The 18,918-nt window shown below is 51.7% G+C and overlaps 1 protein-coding gene across 3 annotated transcripts in view; it reads left to right on the top strand.

Moving 5' to 3' along the window:
- Positions 1-18,918, top strand: part of NFIX (nuclear factor I X) — a 93,109-nt gene that overhangs the window by 14,091 nt on the left and 60,100 nt on the right. For 2 of the 3 annotated variants that reach the window (XM_070373559.1, XM_070373560.1), the window contains exon 2: positions 9,306-9,837. In XM_070373559.1, coding sequence (XP_070229660.1) covers positions 9,306-9,837 — 532 coding nt within the window. Of the gene's footprint in view, positions 1-8,273; positions 8,297-9,305; positions 9,838-18,918 lie in introns of those variants that run through there. The other variant, XM_005900541.3, reaches the window with a different exon arrangement.

Genomic DNA, 18,918 nt, shown 5'->3' with positions numbered 1-18,918 from the left:
GTAGGGCAGGCACAGAAAGAGACAGACAGAGGTGTAGATACCCCTCTGCAGCAGTGAGGATTCAAGAGGCTTCTTTACACTATGAATTTTTATGGTCACATGAGTAGTGCACTCATCTCTGTAACACACGTGTATACTTAAGTGCTCAAATTTGAGGCTACCGGTGTGGGCAGGATCTATTTCTAAGACATATGAATTATGAGAACACTGGAGTTGAAAAACTGAAGGCCCCTTGAGCGGTGCTGAAAATGTTCTATTTCTTAATCTGGGTGGGGGTATACAGGTGTGTTCACTTTGTGAAAACATATTGAGTGGAAGCCTTAGAACCATGTGCTTTCTTTCTGTGTGTCACACTTAAGTTTAAAAGTTTGTTGTATTTTTTTAAAGGAAGGCACAGCCTCAAAAGTAAAGGCCGAGGGTTACAAAATAATAATAACTATTATATAAATAACAATGCTCTCCACCCTGTTTTGCTCTGGTCTCCCCACTGAGGAATGGTGGGAGGGCTTGTAAAAGTTAGTGGGCTGATAAAAAAAAACTCGCAGGCATGTGGCCCACGGAGACTTCCTGACCCATCCACGTGTGCACCGCGCCTGGAAACTCTGCAGACTTAGGTTTAGCTGTGGGATTTTAACATCTCAGGACCAAAGGATAAAAAGTGGTAAGGAAGATGTTCCATGCCAATTACATTTTGCTGTCAACATCTGGAAAACAAAATTGCAGCTGTTCTCCCCTCCCCATTACCACCTCGTCTTTTTTTTTTTTTTTCTGCACACTTAAAGTTTTTGTTCTTATGCCATCCGTACTTCAGTTTTCTGCACTGTTAAAACATTTTCACGGCTCTGATGAAATCAAGTTGCTGCGTTTGGGCTTTAAAAAATATATATGTATGTGTCTGTGTCTTGCAGTCTGACAGTGTAATTTTTCTTGAGCGATTTATTTGAACAAGCTGGCAATCAGTGGATAATCCCCTCCCCTATCCAACCCTTTCTCGCCTTCCCAGCACCGTTCAGGCCCAGAGCTCGGGGGAGAGCGCTTGGCTACCCTTGCCTCGGCTCCCTTGGGCAGGTACTGACAGCTTCGCCCTCCACGGCCCTTCTGCGGTGTTTTTGTTTTCCCTTCGCCCCCCAAAAATATTTGAACCAAAAAGCCTCTTTTTTTTTTTCCTCCACCCACAGCAAACTGAAAGGGCTAGTGAACCGTGATTCAACAGAGCGAGGGCGCCTCTTTTCTTCCTTAGCATTAATTAACTCAAGTTCGTTAGGACGTCGGGTCTGTCGCCCACAGTTTTCTCTTGTGTGTGCTGAATCGGGTCATAGAGGGAGACTTCCCATGCAAACAGTTTGTGTTGGAGCTGGAGGACACAAGAGGGGGAGAGAGGGTAAGAAAGAAAGGGAGCCAGTGAGGGATGGATTGTGGCCGAGGGGTGGGCACAGTCCTAAGCTCTGAGCACCCTGGTGCCAGCCTCCGAAGGGGCTCCACACCAGGGGAATGAGGATTCTCGGATTTCCTTGGCAGTGATCCTGATAATAAAATAGTTGGGCGGCGGGGGACAATGCATTTTGAGAGATTGAAAAATGTCTTCCTTCCAACTCCTAAAATTGTGCATTTGGGGGAAGCCGCTTCCCTGAACAGGGCCCGCCCAGCTCCCCGAGCCCTCGGAGCAGTGAAAACCTCGGGCTCTTCCCATCCTGGCCACCGGCTCTCTGCCCCAGGCTCTGGGCACTGCCTGTTGCCACAGCAACTGCAAGAAAGAGGTTCTCTCTGGGCCGAGGGGAGTGCAGACCAGGCAGAGGGCACCCGGAGCTCAGAGAAACTCCCCTCTTGCCCTGGCCCTTTTCTCCTGTGGCAGAGGCAATAGACCCGGCAAACAAGGGGGTGTCAGGACAGGAGCCCACCAAGAGGACCTGTGAAGGCCGCAGGAGTTGCCTCCAAAGCGCAGGGGCGAGCGGTGGGGGAAGGGAAAGGACTGTCCTCCCTGGAGGATCCCTAGGCTTTTTCTGGGGTCGGTAGTTGGTGGCCGGGCTTTGGGTTTTCAATATTTTGCTGTTTGTTCTGGCCTCCTCTCTTGCCCTCCAGATATTTTCACAATGAGCTGGGCACAGACCTCATCTTCACGTGCTTGTCTCCCCTTCCCGTGCCTCTTGTCAGTTTTTCAGTTCTCCTTTAGTGAAAGTTGTAAAGTTGGCTTGTGGGGTTCTTCCTTCTTCCCCGGGCCCTTGGTCACCAGGAGTGACACTTTGCAGACCAACGTGGTGGGTGGGTGAGGCTCAGGCTTCGCATTGCCCTCGCCCTGTGAAGCCCTCGGCTGTCATCTGTCCTGGGCGTTCTTATCTTCGGAGGCTCCCATCCCCAAGTAGACCCCTGGATGGACGACTGGGCTCCGACCTGCCCGGCTTTTGCATCTATTTGGTAATACAAGAAAGTTTCAGTCTAGGTAGTGAATTAAAGACGAGGGTTTTGCTTCTTCGACTCTGTAAACAATGAAAGTAAACAATTTCCAGTTGCACTAGAGAGAATAGACTGTCTTCCCCAACACCTCCCTTCCCACCCGATTTTATTCAGGGCCAGGAGGGAGAAGGGAGATGTGCCTGGAGCAGGGTGGTGTTCGGAGCCAGAACGACGCTGCCTGTTGGCCTGATCCCAGGCCACCGCTCGGGTTTGTAGTCCTGAGGAGAAAAGGAAGGGAAGGAGTGGGGGTCAGTTCATAGGAGAGGAGAGCACAGCCTGATTCTGAGGCAGGCCTGGTCCTAGACTCAGCCCAGGGTGTGGGGCAAGTCCACTCAGCCAGCTGAGGGTGCCAGAAAACCCTGTCCGGGCCGCCATTCCTGAGCAGAGGGAAACAGGCCCAAGTCAGCCAAAAACCCGCTTTGTCCAAATTCTTCGAGCCTCCTCGCAATGTGCATTTTCTGGTTTCCATGCTTGGCGATTCCAGAGGCTTGGATGACTTTACACTGGCTGCAGAGCCCCTTCCTGCCTGCCCCCCCAGCAAGGGGAGGCCCCACCCACCTCTCAGATAAGCAGTCAGCCCCTTCCTTTTGCTGCCTACGGTGGTTCTCTTTCCATTTCTGTCGGGGAGTCGGGCCACTGCTTTCTTGTACCCCTTCTGTGGAACAAGATGGGAGGGCTCAGAGATATGTAGTTAGCTTCTTTTCAGTTCAGACCCAGGCTGACTTATAAAATCCCAGGAATTAAACTGGCTCATCAGGTCTCTATCTGTGGCCTTTTAAAATTTCTTGTGTCTTTTTTCACTAGGCTGCAGATATACAGTAGTACAATGGATCCTGATATGTCTGGTAAATCCTAAGTAGGTTTTGTGAGTCATTTGCTCTCTTTGCGTATAGTTCTCCAAATTAACACAGACAGATATAAAATTAGTATGTGTCCAGAGTCTGAAAGAATAAATCTGAGCCTTAAAGAAGGCAGGATGTAGACAAAAAGAATTGTTTTTTTTTTTAAGATAAGATGACCTCCAAACAGGGACCCTGTTTTTAAAGATATCAGTTTTTTGCACTTCTAGGTGTTTCACTATTGGCAGGTATAAGTCAATTGCAAAACCTGTCTCAGGCTGGGAAAATTATTTTGTTTCCTTGAAGATTTTGAATACTGTCTATATGAGTGAGATTCTGTACACATGTCCCTGTTTTCCCTCAAATAATCCACAAGGCCTCTTTGGTTCTGTCGATTTTTGGAAAAACCACACATTTAACTTTCTCAAGCTAGAAGCAGTCACTTTAGCTAGTTTTCCTTCTTCCTCATCCTCTTCTTTTTCTCTTTTTTCGCCCCTGTCCTAGAGTCCTTATCTTTTCTCCTTGCTCATTTTTCCTTTTCAGCTGTGTCCTCTTTCCTTCCTTCTCTGTCCTCTCTTTTTGCAGTTTTGGGCCCAGCTTGTTTTTCTCAGGATTGGTCTTCCTTCTCTCTTTCTTTCTCCCTCTCCCTAGTCCTCTTTTTTTTCCCCTCCTGCGGCCTGTTCATTCTTTTTCTTTTGAAGGCACATTTTTCCTAGTGATGGCTAAAACCAGCACGGGTATTTCAGAAATGTTTCCGTGAAAACTGTTGCTTTAAAAAAAAATCAAATTCTATATACGTGACAGTAATGAGAGAGGCCTTTCTCGAGCAAAGGCAGAAAAATTCCTTTCCACAAACTAAAAGCTCATGTGAATTTTAAAAGTCTAATCTCTGACTTCTCAGATTTTTGTTTTAAATGAGGGAAAATACCTTCCCCTCCAAATTTTGCCTAAGTTTTTTCCTTTGTTGTCTTCAATTTTCTTTTTTTGCTCACTGCTCTCTCACCAACATCACTGGCTTCCTTACCCCTTCGTTGCTTTTTCTCTCATTCCCTTTCTTCCCTCCCCTCTCCTCCTCCAAGGCCTGCCTGTCCCCTTGCTCCCTCCAGCCCCTGAGCCCTTGCATTTGTGGGTGACTCAGCCCTGGAGAAGCCTTGACTCCTCAGAGGGTTTTTTTGGTGTGAGTGTGTCTTGGCTGTCTTCGGGGTGCAGGGTGCAGAGTACCTGAGCTCCCAGCGAGACCTGAGACCAAGGGGAGAAGAGAAGGAGGCTGGGTCTGGGACAGGTAATCTTCCAGAAGGAGCCTCTCTGCTCTTGTAACAAAAGGGGGACAGTCCCCTTTTGTCTGGGGCTTCTGAGGGGCGTGTCCAGGACCCAGAGCTGCCACCAGTGGCATTCAGGAGGAGGGGGCTATAGGGGTGGGGCACACCAAGTGTTTCTCATGGAACCTGAGCAATTCTTCTCAGTGTGCCCCGCAGGAGGGAGAGAGATCTTCTCAACACCCTCCCCTGGCTGCTCACCCAGGAAGGCCTCCCTCTGAAGGAGCAGGGTGAGGGGAGAGTGCTGCCTGGGAGTCCCTCAGCCCACCTTCAAGGTTGCTGGCCACCCCACCAGCAGGGCAGGTGAAGAACAAATGGTGATTGTTCTCCTTCCCCGTTCCTCCCCTGGGAAGGGCCACCTTGCTCCTACTGTTAAGGGAGAGTTGAGGGGGCACAGTGGGTCCCCAGGCTCCACTGAGATACTCCACTGGTTGTCCGGGGCCACTTTTCTGTCCAGTCTCTCCACCATTCCATTGACCTTTGACCTCTCCCTTCATCCAAGATCTTGTCCTGTTTCCCTAACTTCCAGTGGAATCCTTCTACCCATCATCTCCCCTGCCACCTGCCCAACTGTACCACTGGGATTCAGAGTTGACCCATGTTGAGCACCTGGCAGGGTGGTCTGTGAGGGGAGCATGATAGAATTTTTCAGGAGGCTCACTCTGGCCATTTTCTGTTCGGTGTCCAGCATTTAGTATGAATCAAAATACCAGAGAAACATACCATGCCAAATATAAACTCACTTGTAGTTTCTACCATCTCATCTTGACTTCATTTACTTATTTTTTGTTTCATCTCATCTTGAGATGGAGAAGCAAGGTTTGGTATCTTATGTTACTCAGTTAACATCTTTGGCTAATTGGACCGAAGGTGGTTATTAACGTGATGTTAGTTATTGAATGCCACCCTAAGAGGCCTGTCTTGCAGTGACACCTGCCTCTTGCTCTCTCCCCTCTTAACTGTTTCTCTCGGGCAGCCCATGACCTCACTCAGGCCAGTCAGGGCCTGGCCTGGGGTACCAGGTGCTGGGTGGCGCCTTCCCCATTGTCTGGGTCCAGCAATGGCTCAGGGCTGCATGTTCTGTTGGGGCACACCCCTGGCCCTCTTCCTCGAATCTTTCCGCTGGGCTTAAAGGCCACTGAGGGTTTCAGATGGGGAAGAAAGGGGCGAGAGTGAGCAGTGACCTTTCTGTTGCCAGCTGAGGGCTGAGCCTCACCTGGGGAGAGGACAGCTGCAGGAACTGGTTTCTGAGTAGGGTCAGCCTCCCTCAGTCGGTGTTAACCTCCTCCTCCGCTCTTGCATTTTTTTTAATAACTGTCTCCTCCTTAACTGCTTTACAAAGGCCTAAAGCTTGGCTGCTCCGGAGCCCCTACCAGAAAGGACCCCGCAGAGACTTCCACACTCCTAGCTGCCCTGCCCCACGCTCCCCTTCCCACCGGGGAGGAAGGCCCAGAGCAGGGGCCCCCGGGGAGCGCATTCGGGTGACTCGGTTTCCCCAAGGCTGTCTCACATTTCCTGACAGGGCTCTCTTCTGCCTTGTTTCCTTTCTTAGCTGCCTCCCTTCCGTTAGGTTTCTTATTTTATGCTCTTATACCTTGCTCCGTATGGTTTGGGCCCTTTAATCTGAATTGAACAGGGCATAGGTGAGTGTTCACCCTCCTCCAGCCAAGGAACTCTAAACACAGAGCAAGGGGAGCAGGCAGAGCTGGAGAGCGCAAAGAACTAAGAGTTTAGGAGGCGCTGGTGGTTCGGGGGTGGCGGTGGCGAGGCTCAGGGTCTGGAAGTCGTGTCCACCTTCCTGACTTTGTCACTTCCCCCTGGGGTTGGCTGCTGTGTTTGTGGCTGAGTGTAGTGCTTGTCAGCGGAGTGCTGTGACAGGAGGCTATTTTAATAAACTGTTGCAGTTTCTCCATCGGAGCTGCACTGCGTTGGCATCCCTCTTCACCGCTAATGGAGCGTGTGTGGCTGGGTGTGGGCCGAGGGAGGCACCGAGCTGGATGGGGGCTGGGGAGAGGGAGGCCGGGCAGTGCTGGGGGCCTGCCTCCCAGTCTGGGAGCGCTCCGGGGAGCGCCGCCAGCCTGGGGGAAGGGGTGGCCGCACCCTGGACGCCGGGTCCCTGCCCTGGAAGTGCTGCTGGCATGGGCACTTTCCAAGCTCTCTTTCTTCTTCTCTTTCTATTCATAGCACGGCAGGCAGGCTCGTGTGTATGGCCGGGGAGGAAAACTTCCACTCGCCCCTGTGCGTCCCATAAATAAAAAAAGAAATAGAACCAGAAAAAGAGTGTGCGGGTCTTAGAGAAAGAGACTGAAACCAAAACACAGAGAGAAGGCGCAGCTGCTTTCCCCAAGGCCTTCTGGGGCTCCCTCCCGCCCGCCAGCCCGCCCGGAGTCAGGCCTTTATTTATTTATTTTTCTGGCTTAAAAAAAAATTCTATGTCTTTCTCAGTCCCAGTCCCCCTCAACCCCCTTCAGATTTGCTGGGTGGCCACTGCCAAATAGACCCGAGTAGGAGCCTGGAATGAAAAATTCATAACTGCTGGACTTTGCTTGTTCATTAGACGTGAACTTGTCGATTGGGCAAATTGTTTTTGGTCTCCAACTGCCGGGGGCTCTCCCCACCCTCTCGGCTCGCCCGGTTCCCTCCTCCCCTTGGACGCAGCCATTGGCTGCTCGAGGATGTCTCTTTGCCAAATAGGTGGATCCTTCTCTGTCTCCCTCCCCCCTTTCTCCCCCCCACCCTTTTTACTGGCTTTGGCACCAGCGAATGGATGGGGATTGAGCATGAAAGGGGAGAGAGAGAGGGAGTTTGAGAGAGAGAAAAGAAAAAAAAAAAAAAAAAACCCCAAACCCAACCAGCGCACACACATACACACAAACACGCACACACTCACACAACACACACACACACACAGCCCCATCCACGTCCTCCCTCTCTCCCTCTCTCTCTCTCCTTCCCTCCCTTCTTCCCTCCCTCGCTCCCTCCCTCTTTTGCACGCTTCTGCCAGCGACGGTCTGCAGCCGGTCCGAACTCGTCCTCTTCCCCGGGAATCTGTGAGCTCCCCCTCTGCCTGCGATCAGGCTCAGAGGCGGAGGGAGGCAGCCCGAAGTTTACACCCCTGTGCCGCTGCCAAAGCCGAAAGCCTTTTTCTTCAGCTGCCGATCCCCCCCACCCCCGTTTTTGTTTTTGTTTTTGTTTTGCACAGGGGTGGGGTAGGGCGTGTTGTGTGTTGGGGGTGGGGTGGGGTGGGAGGTAGGTTTTTGACTTTTAAATTTTGTATATTTTTCTTTTATTTATTTATTTTTTAAAAAGCTGGAAGCGGATGCACAGGGGGTGAAACTGAAAAAAGAAAAAATTTTTTGTTGGCTTTTGTTTACCTGGCGTGTGTGGTAATCGACTCGCTCCCTCTCTCTGCTTGCTATCCCTGACCTTTCTTTTTGCTCCTTTAAAAAAAATATTAATTTCCCCCTTCTGTGCAGTGGAGCATGGGGGGGGGAGGGGGAAGGGTTTGAGAATCCACCCAAGCCCGGCCCCTAGTCCCCAGAACACCAATAATAACCCCCTTTAAAACATTTACCTTCCTCCCCTGCTCCTCCCCCGCCCCCTCCCCCCACCCGCCCCCAACTCACAACTCTGTTGAGTCCAGAAGCTCAGAATCGGGCGTTGGGCTTTGCCGGGTGCTTCAGATCAATGGTAATTATTTATTTTTTTCCAGTTTTATTTTTGTAAACAGAAATCAATTATTATTTAAACTTCAAACAAGCAAACAAGCAAAAAAGAAAAAGAAAAAAGGAAAAAAAAAAAAAACAAAACAAAAAGCGAGAGCCCGGCCCTCTGTCACCTGACTGAGTGGGAAAGAGGGTGAAGGGGTCAGTGGGGACGGGGCACAGGATGCCCCCCGTAGCTTTTAACCCTACTGTGGCTGAGACCACCACCTTATTTGTGCTAACAAGAAGCGTTTTGTTCCTTATGACTGTGGTTAACATTAGTATTGGTGTCGATAACAAAGCTGAAATCACATATTTAGGATTTAGATCTGATTTAAAAAATGCTGGGGTGGATGTTCCAATCGGAGCAGAAGAGAGAATGAAAACAGCCTGGGGAGGGGGAAGCCAAATCCGTTTCCTGGCTCGCTGACTCGTGGATGTCATGTTCGCTCTTCTGGGGGTGGCCAAAAACCTACCGGTGTCGGGGCGTGAAGCGGCCCTCGCCTGCCCCGCGTGTGCGTCCACGGGCATTCGTGCAGACTGGACTTCGTGCCGGGGCGAGCTGACACGAGTTCGAGACTGCATAGAACATGGAGATGTCATGGGCGCGACAGAGCCTGGCGGGGATACCAGCAGCGTGTGTGTGTGTGGACGGCAACGTTGTCTGTGCGCGCGTGTGTGTGAGTGAGTGAGGGAGAGAGAGAGAGAGAATAGGTGTGTGCTCAGGCTCTGGGTGTCTCTGTCTGGCTGCTGAGGCTGAGATGGGAGCGAGCGGCAGGCTAGGCTGGTGGCGGCTCCAGACCACACTTTCCTAGAACAATTGCAAGAGAAAATTGTCGTGGGGTGGGGGGGGAGGAGGAGGAGGAGGAGAAGGCGATTTTCCTTGTGCCCCCTTTCTAACGCTTCTTTTCTCCTTTTCTCTTTCCCCCCCTCACCCCGTCTTCCCCTCCTCCCGTCTCCCCTCGCCCCGCATGCTCCCGGCTTGCCGCCTGCAGGATGAGTTCCACCCGTTCATCGAGGCGCTGCTGCCTCACGTCCGCGCCTTCTCCTACACCTGGTTCAACCTGCAGGCGCGGAAGCGCAAGTACTTCAAGAAGCACGAGAAGCGGATGTCGAAGGACGAGGAGCGGGCGGTGAAGGACGAGCTGCTGGGCGAGAAGCCCGAGATCAAGCAGAAGTGGGCATCCCGGCTGCTGGCCAAGCTGCGCAAAGACATCCGGCCCGAGTTCCGGGAGGACTTTGTGCTGACCATCACGGGCAAGAAGCCCCCCTGCTGTGTGCTCTCCAACCCCGACCAGAAGGGCAAGATCCGGCGGATTGACTGCCTTCGCCAGGCCGACAAGGTGTGGAGGCTGGACCTGGTCATGGTGATTTTGTTTAAGGGGATCCCCCTGGAAAGTACTGACGGGGAGCGGCTCTACAAGTCGCCCCAGTGCTCGAACCCCGGCCTGTGCGTGCAGCCACATCACATTGGAGTCACAATCAAAGAACTGGATCTTTATCTGGCTTACTTTGTCCACACTCCGGGTAGGTCGCTCTCAATGCCCCCTTCTCCCTCCGCCCCATTTTATTTTACTTGCTGGCATTTGTTCTGTTTATTGTACCTCTTCCTTCCAAGGGATCCTTGCATGTACACACCAGGGGCCTAACTGGTGCACCCGTTCTGCTGAGGCCTGCAGCTCCTTTGATGTTCCCCTTTCCCTTCTGTTTCCCTCCACTTGCTCCATTCTTCCTCTGCTCATTTGCCATGTTACCGATTTGATTTTCGTGCTTCTCCATCTTTGGAGGACTCAAAAGACGCTGCAGGTCCTAGGACTGGGGCCAGGACGCCCGCGATGGTGAGAGTTTGTGAGGAACACCACCACCATCACCAAAAAAAAAAAAAAAAACACCTCTCCTTGCTCTGATTTTAAATGAGTCAGAAAAAGTATTGGGAGGCAGGTACCGGCTTTCCTGCAGCTTCGCTTCAAGTCCTGGGGAGAAGCCAGATTTGGCACAAGCGGGGTGGGCAGTGGTTCGGTGGAGAGAGGGGCGTGTAAAACCCTGGGATCTGAAACAGAATGAATAGAAAAGAGGAAAGAAGGCAGAGGCGGGCAGATTCTGGGGCCCAGATGCCCAGGCGGGAGCTGTTTTGGCTGACAGAGAGGAGAAAAGTCATTCGATTTCGTAGAGAGTGAAAATGAGCAGAGCTCCCTTGCGTTCTTCCCCTTTACCGCCCCTTCCCCTGCGGGTCTCAGCTGAAGTAGTGAGACCCTCCGGGAGTGGATGCCCCAAGCCCCAACACCTCTGCTGGGGGTTGGGGGAGCAGGTATTGCAGTGGAAGAGGTCTTAAAGAAACAAACAATCAAAACTCTGCAAAATCTCCTTTTCCTTTTGTGTTCTCTCTCCTCTTTGCTTTTCCAATTTCACCCTGCATTTTGGGTTGCGGTGGTTCAGTTCTCCTCTGTTCCTTTTTTTTTCCCCTCCCTACCCTTTCCCTTTTTATAATTTCTTTCCGCTTTTGTTTTCTTACAAATTGAAACAGAGATGGCTGGTTAATTTTTAGCCTCCACTCAGCTACGCCCAATTTACTGCCGCCTTTGAAACCTAAACGGCGGCACTCTGTGATTAAGCAAGGCAGAAGTGTGTTTACATTATGCCCAACCAACTTGTAATGAGAGGGCTACCAAACCTTTCTCTTTCTGTGTTTTTTTTTTTTTCCTTTCCACCATTCCAACGTTTCCCCCTCCTTTTCTCCCCTTCTTTCTCTCTTCATGCGAATGTAAGAGAATGTGGCTTAACTTCAACTCTAGTGAATGTTCTTTCCCCGCAAATATGTGTGTGTGTGTGTGTGTGTATCTTCCTTCCTGTTCATTCACAAAAAAGAAAAGCAACTCACTTTTCTGCTGTGGTTACCCCCTTGCCTGTTTGGGATGTTGGGAGGAGAGAGATGACTTAATCCAAAAAGGAAATTTTGGGGCACTTTCAGTATTGCGTCAGGGTTGAGGACTCGATTCGGATTAGCACTGAGAGTTTATATATTGGGAAACTCAGGAGGAGGAAAAGGTGATATTTTAGGCCTCTCTTCTTGCTCATTCTCTCTTCTGAGAAGTGGCTTTGGTGGTTGGATGGAGGCAGTGAACACCACCCCCCTCCCCCCTCCCCCACTGTATTTCCTTCTGTGGATCTTTCTAGGCCTGTACCTGGCCCTGTATGACTATCATAGCCCCCTCACAAAGAATGACCAACTGCTGGTCCTCTTCCTTGTTCATCTTTTTTCTTTCTGGAAAGGAGACCAAAGCAAAAATTAAAAGTTATTCCCTGCTTCTCTGTCTGTGCAGCAAATCAGAATGGGAGGTAGTGGTATTGGAAGTGGATTGGGGCAGACTTGAAGACCTGAGCTTGCGTCTGTCAGATAGCTCCTCTTAGAGGGGCTGCTGTACCTTCCAATTTTGGACCTAGGGCCCCTAAGGTGAAACCAATACCCATCTTCCTCCTGAGCCAGCTTCCTCTACCTTGCTCTGTAGCTGGATCCTGTAGCTGAGCTGTTTCCCTGACTTCTTTTATTTTAGGTCGTATTTTTTACTGCTGCTAGCAGGGGGCCAAGGTAGGGTGAAGTATGTGTGATGGAGACCGTTTCCTGACCAGCCAGCTGGCTCCTGAACTGACCAGGCAGGTGTAAGGAGAAGGGTGGCACCCCTACTTGCCCGCTAGACATAATGAGAAGACTTTCCCAGGAATATGAGTAAATCCATGCCCATCACATGTAGTCTTGGCCCCCTCTGTCCCAGCTGAGGCTGAGTTCCTTGACAAAAGCTGAGTGGAGAAATGAGGATGTTTTCTTATAATTTGTCAACAGTTCAGGTCCCTGGACTCCAGATAGTTTCCAGGAAGGTAGGAATTTTGTTGCTGAAATTGCTTTAACTCAAGGGCACCTTTCTGAGGGAGTGGGGGTAAGTGGATATGGTGTGGCCTACGCATGGGCCTTGGGTAGATGGCTCGAGATTGCATGGAATGGTGGTCATGGCTTTCTCTCCAAACCACTCCAATTTACCCGCAAATGTCTTCTCCTGGCTGAGCCCCCCAACAGTGCCAGTCCAATAGTACAACCTTCTTCTTCCATGTCCATGCGAAGATCTACTCAGTAAGGTGCAACTTGTTCCTTCCTTCCAGTATAAACCAGGGTTGGTGGCTGGGGCAGCAAGGGCTCAGACAAGGGTTACTTTAGATTCTAAAAGAAATGCTGTCCTTCCCTTCAAATGGCTGAAGAACCTGATCTGGGCTGAACTGGTGTGCCAGGTTTGATGACAAGCAGACTTGTGATCGTAAGCTTGGGGGTGTGGCCTCCCCTGCAGGCGCCATTGTCATCCGTCATCCCTGGCCCTTGTGGGCCCTTGTTTTGTCTCACATGAAGCTTTAAGAAGTGGCATGGTTGAGAGGGACTAAAGGACGAGTGTATGTGACGTCAAGAGCCCCATTCCCGGAACACAGGGCCCTAAAAGGCCACTCAGAGTGTTTTGCACCCTTCATGAGGGTGGCCTTCCTGCTGGGTACCTTTCCCATTCAGGAGGGTATGTTGAAGCAGAACCGGGTCGGAGAGCACTGCCATGGGAAGGAGGCTGTACATTTTTGACATTGTCCTTCCATTTAAAGGGGGTGTCCCAGGGCAGTGGCTGGAGACAGAGGAGAACCTGGGGCCAGGCGGAAAGATGCTTGTGTAAGGAAGGGTGGCTGAACTGATCTGGAAGCATGGCTATACTCTCCCCAAAGCTTCTGCCAGGATCTGAAGGTAAACGGGCATCTTCAGACCATCCTTAATCTAGGCCTCCATCCTAGAAGAGAAAAAAAAAATCTGAAAGTAATAAAATGCTTTACTGAATGAAAACGTCAGCTTCTCCCCGTCAGATCCCTCCAACAGGCCCACAGTGGAGGCCCATTAAGTCCAGGTGTTCAGGGGGTGGCTCTTTTCTTTATCTCTGCTTTTTCACTACAGAGAAATTTACACATAGAAGGAACCCCCATCACCAGTGCCAACTTATGGTTAGTTTCGATCCAGCCACAGCCCCTGATGGCCACCTACTCTGAGTTGTTTAGAAGAAAATCCAGGCCTTATAGCTTCTCCTGTGTTTAATATTTCTGCATGTTTCTAAAGATAAAGATTCTTGAAAAATGGAAACATAGTATTACTATCACACTGAAAATGGTTTCTTTAGCTGGGCAGTGTTCACATTTCCCTAATAGTCTCCGAATTTTGTTTGTGTAGGTCAGGATTCTGATCAAGTTCATGCGCTAAAGTGGCTTGCTCCGTCTTGGAAGTCTCATGATCTCTAGGCGATCCTCCCCTTCTTCCTCCTTCTTCATATTGGTTTCTTTCCTGGAAGTTTTTGGGTTGTTGTTGTGGAAGGGACCTGATGGTTTCTCCTGTAGAGTTTCCCTGTCTGGGCTCGGCAGGCTGTGTTCCCTTGCATCGGTCAATGTGCTGCTCCAAAAGGAGCTTCTGCCTCCCTCCTTATCTCCAGGTCTGAGGACAGGTGGGCCTTACCTGTCACAGGAAATGGATTAGCACCCAAGGATCTGTCCAAGTGAATTTTCTCAAGTGCAGAGTTGCCCTTCTCAGTATAAGAGCTCCCTGGTTTTCACTGTCTGTTTCAGAGCTTGGGGCTTTTCAGTGAGCGCCGGTTTTCTGGTCCAAGCGAGGGCTTCCTCGGCAGCGGAGGGCATTGGCCCGCCATGTCAGCCCTGCTAAGATGTGGTCGGTGCCAGTGGTGTCCCCCAGGCTTCTGCTGGATGCCTGGCCCCATCTGGTGGCTCTGGTGTGAGTGCATGGGAGTGGCCAAGGGCACACCAGCTGCCCTCTCCAGAGGCCTTGCTCCTCCTGAGGCCCCAGTGCCTCTTCACCCATGCCTCTTGTTTCCAGGCCCAGAAAGGGCGCTGGTCTGTTTTTGAGGCAGCACCATCTGGTGCCAGGGCTGTTGAAGACTGTGGAGCCCAGTTACCAGATTCCTAAAACCAGCAAGATACACCCGTGTAGGGTTAGGTGCCTTTGAGAGTGTCCCAGAAGAGATGTCACTGTGGTTCAAGGATCAGCTTCCGTCATTGTAAAAGTCTGCTGTTCAGCTAATTCAGAACATGGTTAAAGGGACTGAACAGCTAACATGTAAAGGTACTGGCACATAGCAAGCAAGCAGTGGATGACGGCTGCTGCGATTCTGATGTTACAACTCCCTGAGCCCTAGGACATCTCCCTGTCACCTTTACCTATTGGTTTTATTTCTGCCTTAAGGGTCGAACGAGGTGAAAGCTTATTTTTCTGTAACACAGAAGGGTTTCAAGTGCTGGAGACAGGGCTCACAGTTCCTCTCCACCCCTCTTCCTAGGAAGCTGTCGCTTCTCCAGGGCAAACACTGCCAGTCTCTCACGCCTCCCACATTTGACACAGCTCCTTGCGCCCTTGCCATTTGGTCATCACCCCCTTGGAGGCCCTCTTAAACTGGAGCATTCTATACCGGACACGGAAACTCCAAGTTTGAGCAGATCCCAAGGTAGCCACACGATTTGCTAGGCCTTCCAGCTACATATTTTGCAAAATGAAAATGAGGGATTCCTGGTTCGAAATGATTAGGAGCTACAAAGAGACGATAGTTAGAGCATTAAACCAAGCACGGGGTCTGCATGACGGCCTAGGCTGCACACCTGAGAAGCCTGCCCAGGCCGCCTTTACTCTGTTACTGTGACACGGGTCACACACGGGGTGATGTGAAGGGGTAATACAGTTTAGGCTGACTTCTGAGGGGGTGACCCCAAAGAAGAGATCAGAGATGCCCAGACCCCCCAGGCTGGTCTCTTTCTAGGACTCCGTTAACCATCTGCTCGTAACCCCTTTGTCCATAGTGTGTCCCTCCAGCCAGTCAGGGGTCCCCGCTGGCTGCAATGTGCAGGCGGTCCTGGTGGAGTGCTCACTGTCATGGCTGAGTTGGAAGCTGTAGCTCAAGGGGGAAAAAAAGAACTACCTTTGTCTGAGTTTGAGCTGGCAGAGTTTGGCCCATGAATAAGCCAGAGGGGACCTGGGAGCCCGAGCATGGTGACCAGCTGTGCTCCACCGCCCACCCAGAGGAAACGGGGCCGCTCTGTAGCAGGAGGGCTGGGGGCCAGACGTGTGGAAGGACTTCCTGAGGCTTCGGCTTACTTTTTGGCACTGCAGGAAGATGGTTGAATTTTCTTTATTCATGAAATACATGCACACTTGGTGAACCTACTGTGAGCAAGGCCCTTCTAAGAATGAGAGACTCTTGCATGCGGTCTGCAAGCTTTGAGCAAAGGTCCCCTGATAATTTCTAGAAGGCACTGACCTATAGATGTGAACAGTGATCCATGCCAGAGGTGAAGGGAGACCCCTCAGGGCTTCACAGGACAGCTCCAGGTGGGCTGTGAAGGAGGAGGCAGGGCCCATCTCAGCGCCTTCTAGAGTTGCAGGGACCTGGGATGCTGAGGAAGGTAGGCCAAAGGGGTAGAAGGTTGTGCCCTGGTCCCCCTCTGTCCTGGAGTCCTGCAGCCGCTGAGCAGAGAAGGTACAGCTACACAGCCCCTTTTCCGTCCTGGGAAGAAGGTGTCTCCCTCCCCACCCCTCTTTCTCTTTGCCCCGTCAGTCCCACCCCTACCCCACCCCCTGTCTCAGGAGCTGCCACGCTTCAGTTATTTTATCCTTCAGTGTCCGATTCAGAAGTCCTTTCAAAGGCCCCAGCAGTGTCAGCGCGGTGCTCACACAAAAGACCTCTTTGATTTCTTGTTTGTTTTCATTTGCCAGTAGAGGGGGAGGGGGCAGGAGAGAAAGAGCTTCTGGGTTTTAAAATTTTTATTTGGGTTGCTTCATTCTCAGAGGAGTTGGCTCCCAGGAACTCTTTTCTGAGTGAGGGGCTCAGAGGCGGGAGGCAGCCTTCTGGGGAGAAGCCTGGGACGGGGTGTGGGCACTGCCTTCTGAAGCAAGGGGGCTTAGGACACAGTCGCCAATTCACCTTCACATGTTCTGTGTTAGGCCTGAAGGTGGAAAGGATCAGCTAGGAGCCCTGCTGCTTGTGTAAGGAAAGGTCGGAAGTGCCTGGCATGGAAGGACATTCCCCCTGTGAGCCGCATCCCCAGCAGCTGTAGGATTTGAAAGGTCCTGAACCTTGACTTTGCCGTTTTCCCTTTATTATCCCCGATTCTGCCGTGGCCTTCTTGGTTGGATGGATGGGAAGGGGATGGGGGGAGTCCTTTTAACATGTAGACTCCTTGGAAACTCTTAGCACTCTGGAATACAGGCGGGGGCTCCCCACTCTCTATCTGGGAACTGGGGGGCTGAGAGGTCTGCCCTCCAGCCGAACATCCTGCCGACAATGGTACACAGGCCCAGGAGGAGCCCCTGTCCTCCCAGGCTCACATGTTCACCCCACGCCTCTTGTCTCCACATGACGAGTGGCCTCTGAGATGGTGCGGCATGGGTTCCCCTTCCAGAGGATCCGGCCCACGGCTCACAGAGGGCAGACTGGTTCGGGCTGACGAGAAGGGAGCCGAGACTGAAAGGGGACGGAGGACCACCAGTGCCCGTGGTTTGGGGCCACAGACGTGGTGATCAGCACCTATGTGGGTGCATGACCTTAAGCTCATGTGGGCACACCTGATGTACCAGTGAGAAGCCGTGCAGCTTGTTGGTTGCTGTGTCTGTATGGAGCCTGGTTGCCGGGGCTGGGGAAGAGAGAGCCGGAAAGCGAGGCTTGGGCAGGTGGTCACGGGCGTCAGCAACAGGGAAGTGTGCCCACTGGGTGAGGGGGGCTCCGCAGGCCTGCTTGGCAGACGGAAGGAGGAGGCTGGGGGGCTGAGAGATAGATAAATATAGCTGATGGCATTTCTCATGATAGGTTTTTCTTGGCACTGAGGGCACAGTGGCAAACAGTACGACAAACGCCTGGCCCTGCAGGCCGCCGTCGCCATTTTAAGCATGTTTGAGCTGAAGAGTTGTTGGCATTAGAAAAGGGTCCCAGCAGGCAGAGGGGCGGCGGCAGGGGGGTTTGGCTGGACTGGGCTTCACCCCCTTCCCACCCGGGTACCTGGGTTCCTTACATTGTTTGTATGCATGTCTAATATCTGATTTTCTAGGGGTTTAAGAAAATATTCTAGGATTGCCCTTTGTGGGCCTGTCTTCCAAGTGACTTGTGCCCCCAGCAGCCACCGTGGCTGGTTGGCTATCAGTGGTGGGGGGTGTTCTGACTCTTTTCCTCACTTTTGATGTCTTAATGACAACCTGGCATGCCACTGCGCCAGGGTCAGGGCCATCATTTTTTTTTTTAATTTTTACCGGAGCATAGTTGATTTACAATATTGTGTTAGTTTCAGTTGTATAGTAAAGCGTATCAGTTATACTTACATAAATGTCCACTCTTTTTTAGCTTCTTTTCCCATATAGATGAATACAGAGTATTGAGAAGAGATCTCTGTGCATCGCTTGTTATTAATTTGGAGGACACTTGATAACTTAAGGGACACTGCTTTGCTCAGGTGCCCTGTTGGTGGAGGAGAGGGCACACCTGTGGTCTCCATGCTCTGCTTTAATTCCATTTTTCCACTGAAGGTCCATTACAGTCGAGGCACCGTGTTGAGTCCTGTTCGCGTGTTAACCACCCAAATTCTTAACATCGATTCTGGTTTTAAGCCCGCGTACCCAGCGGTGAGCGTGTGCACTCAGGTGACACACACAGGGGTCTTTGTGTGTAGTGAGGACCTGGGGAACCAGACTCAAGGACCTGGGAGGCTTCCTGGAAGGTGACCTGCTTGAACTTCACCTTGAAAGACAGTGAGGAATTAGCTCGTTTTTGTCAGCTGGCTGAGCCTTTTCAGCTTGTCTGGGGCTGATTGCATCCTCACAATGGTTGAGTGATATAGGCAGGGCAGGTATCATTATCCCCGCCGTACAGAGAAGGGAACCCAGTACAGCGATGTCAGGGCGCTTGGGTTGCACAGTTTCCTGCAGAAGGACCCAGGTTTCCGGTCAGCGAGCACCCTGGCTCCCCTCTGTGGGCCTCGCTGCTCCTTGAACGTCATGGGGATTGCTGGCCTTGGTGGGGTCTCAGAGGAGAAAGCTGCACAGGTCCCTGTGGTCTCCCTTGCTCTCCAGGAGCTGAGACGGAGGGGCTGGAGCCCAGCCTGTGGCTCAGCTCAAGGGCTCCCCCAGCTGCTGAGCACGTAGGGTGGAAACAGACCGCGGGGGCCTGGCCCGTCCTTGACGGCGGCCTCTGCTCCTGCCAGGCAGCCCCCTGCCCCTGAGCTGAGAGGCCGCACGCTAGCGCAGACCAGGCGGGGAGGCCGGCTGCTCACCCCCGTCGGGCTTTGGCCAGCTCGGCTTCTTGGCGCCCCGTCCTGGGGAAGGTAGACTGTGCAGGAGGTCCAGGTGTGCGGCCAGGCAGGCTTGGCTGGATCTTGGGAATCCCTGATCCTTGCTCGGTCACGCCCTTTTTCCTGGGAGTCTTTGGAATTGCAGCTTGAAATAAAAGTGAATATAATTATCCTAATTAACCAGATGATCGCTGGAAGTTTTGCAATAATCTGCTGTCTATTGCCTTTTATGCTGCTGAATTTACGTAGACTCTCCCTCTTACC

The sequence above is a fragment of the Bos mutus genome, chromosome 7, assembly GCF_027580195.1.
Source record: "Bos mutus isolate GX-2022 chromosome 7, NWIPB_WYAK_1.1, whole genome shotgun sequence".
NCBI classification, from domain to species: domain Eukaryota; kingdom Metazoa; phylum Chordata; class Mammalia; order Artiodactyla; family Bovidae; genus Bos; species Bos mutus.
Note: the sequence above shows the minus strand (reverse complement) of the source record. Positions and strands in the feature narration are given on the sequence as shown.